At 50.8% G+C, this 8185-nt stretch overlaps 1 protein-coding gene across 1 annotated transcript in view; it reads right to left on the reverse strand.

Moving 5' to 3' along the window:
* Positions 1-3066: 3066 nt before the first annotated feature.
* LOC104131821 (argininosuccinate lyase) overlaps positions 3067-8185 on the reverse strand; it is a 7772-nt gene continuing 2653 nt past the window's right edge. Inside the window, exons 4-15 of the mRNA XM_009645027.2 lie at positions 7828-7925; positions 7261-7338; positions 6754-6831; positions 6558-6610; positions 6126-6188; positions 5826-5940; positions 5105-5189; positions 4870-4929; positions 4518-4601; positions 4235-4315; positions 3763-3869; positions 3067-3252 (exon numbers count right to left, since the gene is read on the reverse strand). Of these exons, the coding sequence (XP_009643322.1) occupies positions 3102-3252; positions 3763-3869; positions 4235-4315; positions 4518-4601; positions 4870-4929; positions 5105-5189; positions 5826-5940; positions 6126-6188; positions 6558-6610; positions 6754-6831; positions 7261-7338; positions 7828-7925 (1053 nt within the window). The 3' untranslated portion in view covers positions 3067-3101. The remainder of the gene's footprint in view (positions 3253-3762; positions 3870-4234; positions 4316-4517; positions 4602-4869; positions 4930-5104; positions 5190-5825; positions 5941-6125; positions 6189-6557; positions 6611-6753; positions 6832-7260; positions 7339-7827; positions 7926-8185) is intronic.

Below are 8185 nucleotides of genomic sequence, written 5' to 3' on the forward strand. Positions count from 1 at the left end.
TCAGCAGGATTTTTCCAGTGTGTAAAAGCAGATTAGAGATCTTTTCCTTTGGGGGATCCAGTGAAGAGTTCCCTACTTTCTGTACTGTTTCAAGAACCCTTCTGTAGGTTTGTCACCTGCCTGGGTGTCAGATAAGTTACACAGCCATATGCTGAGAGTGTCAGTAGCTCATGATCAGCCTACATGAATTCTTGGCTTAAGCCCCTTCCTGTGGTCTGTAATGGAGCAGGTATTTAAGACCAAGTCCAAAGTACTGTCCAAGCCACTGATCCTTCCATTTATACAGATCTTCCTATGGTAAGGGACAGGGCTTTAAAAACCCAACTCACAGTGAGTCATAGTGGGGTGATGGTGAAATTCTGTGGACCATGCACTCCTGCAATGCCTGTGGAGCGTCAGAGGCCTCCAAGGGCCCCTCCCAATCTAAATTATTTCACAATTTTAAGAAAAGGGTGGATGGGTGGGAAGTACCAGTGATTGTGACCTACTCATTTAAGTAGGAAACCGAGATGTGATAATCTGCTAAGACCTCCCTTTTGCTTTCAGTTTGGCAGGGCCCTGTGTTATTCAGCACTGGCCATGAGGAACAATGCTGGACGTTTGCTGCTGGGAGCAAGAGCAAATCCATTCAACTGAGGCCTCTGAAGGTACGGAGCAGGAGCCAGAAGGTACAAATAAGGAAAAAGAGGGGAGTGGCACAGATTGAGATACCTTATGGAAGGGGAAAAAAAAAAGAACTGTGAGGTGGAGATGAGGAGATGTCCCTTCTGTCCCTTCTGACTCTGTTGGTGTTGGGTATTGGTGCCCCCTCCCTCTATTTCTCCTTTCCCCTATCAGCTAAGTGTGCATAAGTGATTTCCTGGCCACAGCTAAACCTATCTGGAGAGTGCGACAGAATTGCCCAGACAGAAACACAGCAGGAAGTAACAGAGCAAACACAATGGAGGTTTATGGAGTGGTGATTGAAATGTGCTGTTCTTTAAATGCCAGGAGAACAGATCAGGTTTAGGGCCAGAAAGGGGAGACTGAGGTTGGGGGGAAGTGTTGAAGAAAGGGAAGTTCTGTTGCTGGTTCTCCCACATGTTTAAAGCATAAATGCTACAAAGGTAGGGTGAAAGCACTTTGTGTCTCCTGGGGTACTTGGTTAATGGCAGGAGATTTAGCTCATGGCAGTTAGTACTGTCTGTGCTACAGCCCTTAACCTAAACATGGTGAGGCAATGCTTGCGTTACTGCCATTACCTACATGGGTTACAGAGTCTTGCAGTACTGAGTCAATAACGTGTTGCTGCATCAGCATGGAGGGCAGGGTGCTGAGCAAAATGCCAGCTTTAAAATGCTGTGACAAGAAAAGAGATTGTCCATGAGAAAACTAGCGCTACTGTGCTGTTGGTTACAGGTTCAAGCTGGGTTAGTGTTTAATGAAAATTGCCCCACCTTCCCTGTAGACAACGGTTCTTTCTGTACCTTTTGAGTCTCCTTCTCTGGAGATATTCAAAGCCCGCCTGGACGAAGTCCTGTGTACAATGCTCTAGGAGAGCCTGCTTTAGCAGGGGGGTTGGACTAGATGATCTCCCAAGGTCCCTTCCAACCCTTGCGATTCTGTGATTCTGTGATTTAAGTAGTAGGCATATTCCATCCAGAAATCACTGCAGAACAATGGTGGGACATAATTTTCAAGTGTTTGTTTGTTTAATCAAATATTTTCACCCTATGAAAGGCACAAGGTTGCTGCATTCTGATTCCCCAAGTAGGGCTTTTCCTGGTCTTTGTTCTGATTGTATTTTTGTAAGGACAGAAGGAAGATAGTGTAAGGTTTGTAAGAGGCAGCCATCCATGCCAGTCTCTTTTCAAGCATTTTGCCCCAGCTAGCTTGGCCTGGGTCACACAGAAGAAAAAGCTGGACCTGGGACCATGCAAACCCTGTGCTTTGGTGGAAAGCAGAGCCAAAAATGATTTTGGGATGGCTGGAATGACCTGTGGGTTGACCTGCTGGCCAAGTCCTGCCTAAGACTATGTAAGTTTCAGTGCCAGGTAGTGAGGAGACTTCTTTTGGCTACTTAATCCCCCCTGCCAGAAGGTAGGCAGGCAGGCAAGCATGCTCCTATGAGGAGAGCAATGGTAGTTGGAGATGTGGCATGTGTTGCAGATGCAGTACCGGGTATCCCTCTTTGTGCACACCCACAAGCCTCTCTCAGCACGTTGTGTAGCCTGCTCTGGCACTGCTGGATCCAGCCTTGTGCTGCATAGAATCATTTAGGTTGGAAAAGACCCATGAGATCATTGAGTCCAATTGTTAACCTCACACTACCAAGTCCACCACTGAACCATGTCCCTAAGCATCACATCTATCTGTCTTTTAAATACCTCCAGGGATGGGGACTCAACCACTTCCCTAGGCAGCCTGTTCCAAGTGCTTGACAACCCTTTCGGAGAAGAATTTTTTCCTAATATCCAATCTAAACCTCCCCTGGCACAAGTAGAGGCCGTTTTCTCTTGTCCTATAACTTGTTACTTGGCAGAAGAAACTGACCCCCACCTGGCTCCCCCCTCCTGTCAGGCAGTTGTACGGAGCGATAAGGTCTCGCCTGAGCCTCCTTTTCTCTAGGCTAAACAACCCCAGTTCCCTCAGCCGCTCCTCGTAAGACTTATGCTCAAGAACCTTCAAGATTTTTGTTGTTCTTTAGACTCGGTCCAGCACCTCATTGTCTTTCTTGTAGTCAGGGGCCCAGAACTGAGCACAGCATTTGAGGGGTGGCCTCACCAGCGCCCAGTACAAAGGGACAATCGCTTCCCTAGTCCACAACCCTCCCCTCCAAGAGACAAAATTTCAGGTTACTTGTAGACGGAGACTAATGCTGCTCTCTACCTACCAGCCCCCTAGAACTTGAAACCCCACAACCCAGCTCTGCTGCCAGGTTCCCACACTAGTGAACGTTTCCCTAAGCCTCATGAGGGCCAAGGAAGCCCAGCTCAATCTTGCCCCATAGAAGAAAGACGCAAGACAGGAGTTTCAGTGAACTACAATGCACCCCAGTGTTTATTAACTCCAGATTAGTGTGACAGGCACAACGTGGCATCCACGGGATATCTCCCCACACTCTAAGCTTGTTCCTTATGCCTCTTCAGCAGCTCCCTCAGCTGCTCGATCTGGGCAGTCACGCTGCTCTTGGCAGTACCGCCCATGGCCGTGTACTGCTCCACGCTGTTGACAACGCTGAAGACCTGGGAGACATCGCTGCCAAACAGGGGGCTGGGGAGGCAAAGAGAAGAGGTGTCAGTGGAGAACGTGGGTGCCGTTTGCTGGCCTTGCATGCTCGATGCCTGCAGAGGCGGGGGGAGTGGAGACGGAGCCTTTTTCTAAGGGCAAAGACCTCCCGCAGCCCTGCTTCTGCACTTCCAGGGCCTGGCAGTAGCTGCTTGTGGCAGACCAAAGAGTCAGCTCCAAGGGGAGAGCGAGGAAGCTTGGAGGCAAACTCTTCTGGAGGGCTGGTGCCTCCAGGTCAGGGCATGAGTTTCTTCCAGTCCCTCCCAACAGCCGCTGCCTGTGTCCCGCTGGGGCTGAAGGGTAGCGATGTTGTCCCCCCACTTCAGTTATTTCAGGCCCAGCAGCAGCAGCAGCACTGATACTCAGGCCAGGAGGATTTTGGGGAGCTGTCTGGCCCAGGCACTTTGGGGCAGGGCACCATAAGGAGGCCCATACGAAGGAAGGCTGCTAGCTGCCCCTTGAGGGAAGTCATAGCAAGGTAATAGTGATACGAACCTGATGCTCTTCAGGTCATCCAGGCGGAGATTATTGATGGTGGTGCCTTTAGACTCGGCAAGGTGGACGGCCTTCCCAGAGGCAGCGTGGGCTTGTCTGAATGGCATCTGCAGTGAGAAGCAGAGGCCACAGTCCGTGACCAGGCAACTGGGGGGCAAGGAAAAAATGGAAGTGCTGTCTTTTTTGGTTGGCTTGTTTTCACTTAGGGCAATGCAATCTGAATCCATGTTTTCTGGGGTGTGAAGAGGGGAGGCGTTAGGAGGTGAAACTCCACCTGTAAATTACTATCAAGTCCACCTTGCAGCAGTTCCACTACTTGGGATACATGTAAAGAATGGGTTTCCAGCTTTCGTGTTTGTTGACCCAGACTGATCATCACCTGGGGACAGAACAGAAGGCCTCATCTCAGGCCTTCGCTGAGCAGTATTCTGCATCCAAAGAAATCAAGGCTCCAAGTCTCTCTGATACTTACTCCTTTATGAACCAGGTAGAGAGCCAAATCGGATGACAGGATCTCAGGGCTCAAAGCCTTCTCCATGTTCTCCTTGTTGATCTGCAGAAAGGATGGTCAGAAGGAGACATTATCATCAGCTTCTCCTTGCGGACCCGTTAGCTGACATTGGGGTCTGTAACGAGTGGTATGGATGAGCCACTGAAGAGCCTTCATCTTAGGACCAGTCTAGAGCGCTTTCACGTGTGTTACTCACAGAATGTGCCCCCCAACCATGTTCAATAGGGAGAGTCTGAAGCCTTACCTGGAGGGTAGAAATCACTCCAGTGGCAACCTGGAGCACAGCATTCAGGGTGTCCACAACATCAAAGACGGCCTCCTTGTCCTCCTGCGTCAGAACAGGCATGGACATTGCTGTAAGTCCGCCTGATGCAGCCCAAAAGCCCACCAGCCTGAGCAGCCCAGCCAGCAGAGCAGGCATGTCACCCCAGGGGCTGCGGTGTCAACTGCAGCACGCTGTGCCTCAGCCCCTTCCTCAGCACCCTGCACACAAGCAGGGTCTGTACAGGGAAATGTAGCGGCCAGACTGCTCAGGAGTAGAAGACCACCACTGTGTCTGCTCAGAGAGATGGTGTGCAAACTAACATCTGGTTTACCTGTAGATCCTTGTTGTAGGTGCTTGGAAGTCCTTTGAGAACCATGAGAATAGCAGCCAACTGCAGAGAGAAACGGGTGAGGCAGTTAGCTCCAGGGAGAGAAGCACATCGCCCCAGCCCAGGCTCAGAGCCTACACTGGGCACCTTTCTTTACACAGAGGCAAGAAGAAACAAGATTCTTCAGCCCCTGGTGTGAGCAGTTTCCCCATCCCGCTTCTTTTGTTAGCAGGCTCACCCGTCCGAACACGCGACCAGCTTTGCTGCGGATCAGTTCCAGACTATCGGGGTTCTTCTTCTGAGGCATCAGGCTGCTGCCAGTGCTGAAAGAAAGGTGTGTGGAGTGTAGCGCTGAGCAGCACACCAGTCCCTACAGACACAGGTCGTGCAGCGTACTGGCCCAGCCCTCCCCAGTCCCCCTTCCCCAGACACCTCTCTATGCTGTAGGAAAGCACTGAACTGAGTTTCTCATGTTTCCCACAGCAAAGCCTTTGGTTTTGCAGTCTTGTCTGGAGCTACCATGCAGTCCCACCTCTCAAAGGGGAATCAAAAAGGAGGCTTCCCCTGAGGCCGCTCCATAGGTGCTATCAGCAGCCCAGGCTGAGCGTTGCCATGGCCTCAGGGAGGGAGGGCTGTGGCTGTGCCACCCTGAGAGACAAGGAATCTATTGGGATTGCAAGCCTGGCTAGTCAAGGAAGGGCTTTGGCAGGCATTCCCAGCGGAGGAGGGGCATGTTCTCTCTGACAGCAGTTGCTGGGGAGGAGTGTCTGCTGAATGGTCCGAATCACCAGAATCGGAAATAAGTGGTCATTACTGAGGAATGTTCACCCTAAGGTTGCCTTTCTGCCAGCCTTTTAATGCTGTGTCAGCCTTGTGCAGCAGGAGATCCCCAACTACTCTCTCATTTTCCCAGGTGAGGATAGCTGAGGAGAATTACTTCCCAGAGACCAGAAACCTACCAGTAGGTATCAGAGAGGGTTAGAAAGCCAAACTCGCTGGTACTGTAGATGATGAGGTCTTCTGCCATCTTGCTAAGGTGGATCATCAGCAGGGTGGCCACAGAGAGAAATTCCACTGCAGAGAAAGCAGGAAAATCAGGTGAAAAAGGTGCTTGTTTGCTTGACAGCCCAGGGAGACCTGACTGGAGATTTAGTCTCTAGTGAGGGATTTCAATCCCTTATTAAAGGAGGTCAACTGGAAAGGACTTGGAAGCCTGCTTCTAAAATAGTGTTGGGAAGAAGCGATCAAGTTGTGCTTACCCACAAAGTCTCTCTCGCTAACGGCATCCATGCTGTTCAGGCTGATGGAAGCAAAGTCCAGCTCTGTAAGGAAGGTGACAGACAGAGGTGGTCAGGCTTGGCATGACTGGAGCTTGAATGCAGCAGGTTGCCCCAGCATGCAGGTGACTGTGAGCCCTTGAGTGGTCCCAGGAACACAAACATGCTTAAGTGTTGTACTGACTGGGGTCTTTGTTATTTCGCCCCGGGCAGCCAGTGTGCAGGTGAGGCGGCTCTTCTTGAACCAACCTCGCAGGCATTGCCTGTCTCATCGCAGTAGAAAGCCTTATGAAAGAAAGGCTTTGGCTCCAGGACAGTGCATTACAGCGCCATTGGGAGCCATGTATCAATGCTTCCCTCCCTCCTAGATCTTACAAGCAGTCCCGTGCTACTCAATCATAGGGAGACATTTACCACTACGCAGAAGCTCTCTATCAATTTCCAGTGGGTTGCCAGCCAGAGCACCACTGCCAAGGGAGAAAGAAACAGAAGTCATGCAAGATACCCTGCATATCCCAACCAAAACTGAGCTCTAGGAAGCAGGGAAGGCACCTCTGAAGACTTTGCAGAGAAAGCAAGACCCAGTGATTACACAAATAGTATATTTTACCTTCCCAAAGGCAAGACATTGATCCTCTTCTTCATCTCTCCCAGGCGCTCAGAATCGCGGGTCAGAGCAACAGCATGGCTAGGAGAGGACAAGAGAGATGAAGCACGTGAAGCCAGAAAATGTCACTTTTCTTCCCAAGCAATATGCTGCCATGCTTGGAGCCTGGGATCCCATCTCGAACAGAAGAGACTTGAAATGGAGCCTAGGTACTAAGGCCCTTTGAAGTGGAAGAACTAGCAGCCACGCAAGATTCTCCATGTTACCCCATTAGCTAAGGTTTAACTGCCCAAAGGATGGAGCATACAGGGAGTCAGCCTCCACTGCCCACCCTGGTTGATCAAAGCCATGCAGGAACACGGGGAGCTCCTGTTCCCGTATGCAAGGTGAGCTCTGGCTTGTCAGAACCCCAGGCTGCCCCCTCAGAGGGGGACGCGCTTCTGGGCTCTAGCTGAGCCTGGACCCAAGGGTGGAGAAGGCTTCCTCCAGCCAAAGGTGAAGGGTGGTTACCTGAGCAAGAACTGGCTCCATCTGATGGGCTGAGCTTTCTGCAGGTGGGTGTAGCCAGGCAAGATAACATCAATTTCTCTGTATGTGAAAGGAGAGAAAGAAGTGAGTGGCAGCTTTCAGGACAGAGGGCAGTGGCAGGTACACCCCAGGGGTTCTAGCAAGGTCACAAAGAGAACATCTTTAGCCTGTGCTGTGCTGAAGCTGGTCCCTCTCTCCCTCTCCTGTCACTGGCTCCCTAAGCTCACGGGGTTTAGATCTCCTCATCTTCTGGTGAGCTGTGTCTGCCCTAGGCCTCCCTGGAAGATTGCCCGGTACAGTGACCCCTCTGTGTCAGGCAAAGATTCCCCAGTCCACCACTGGAGAGTTAGACAGGAGTTAACAGAGCTGAGCTTTTCTCATATGTAGCAACTTGAAACATGTTAAAATTCCTGAGTCCTTTGGATGGATTTGGTGCCTTCTAAAGCCTTGTGTGGACCTCCCACCTCAATTCCTTTGCCAGCATACACTGGAGGAAGAGGAAGGTCCCTGTGATGTGAACTGTGGCTGTGGATATGGAAAAGGACTTACATGGCAGCGCGTTCCACCAGGGTCTTAATGAGCTGCAGGAGGTGAGTGGAGATGATGGAGAGGGAATTCTTCATGAACAGCTTCAAGTCAGTCACAACCTGGAGGAGACCAGCCAGACAGAGCACAATGTGACATATTTAGTGACTGGCCACTTTTACTGCAAAGTAAACCCCTCTTTGTTCTGTGTGATGGGAAGGTGCATCTTCCTCTCATCACTTGGTCATTTTGATGTGGTAACGTCACTATATCTTGCTCTCCAGGAAGAGAGCCTAAGGCACTTCTGGTCCAAGGTCTCCTGAAGTGAGGTGGGGGAGGAGTACGAAGGGAAAAAAACAACCAGTTCTGTACATGCCTGATC

Source organism: Egretta garzetta, unplaced genomic scaffold (genome assembly GCF_000687185.1).
Source record: "Egretta garzetta isolate BGI_Z169 unplaced genomic scaffold, ASM68718v1 scaffold108, whole genome shotgun sequence".
Classification (NCBI taxonomy): domain Eukaryota; kingdom Metazoa; phylum Chordata; class Aves; order Pelecaniformes; family Ardeidae; genus Egretta; species Egretta garzetta.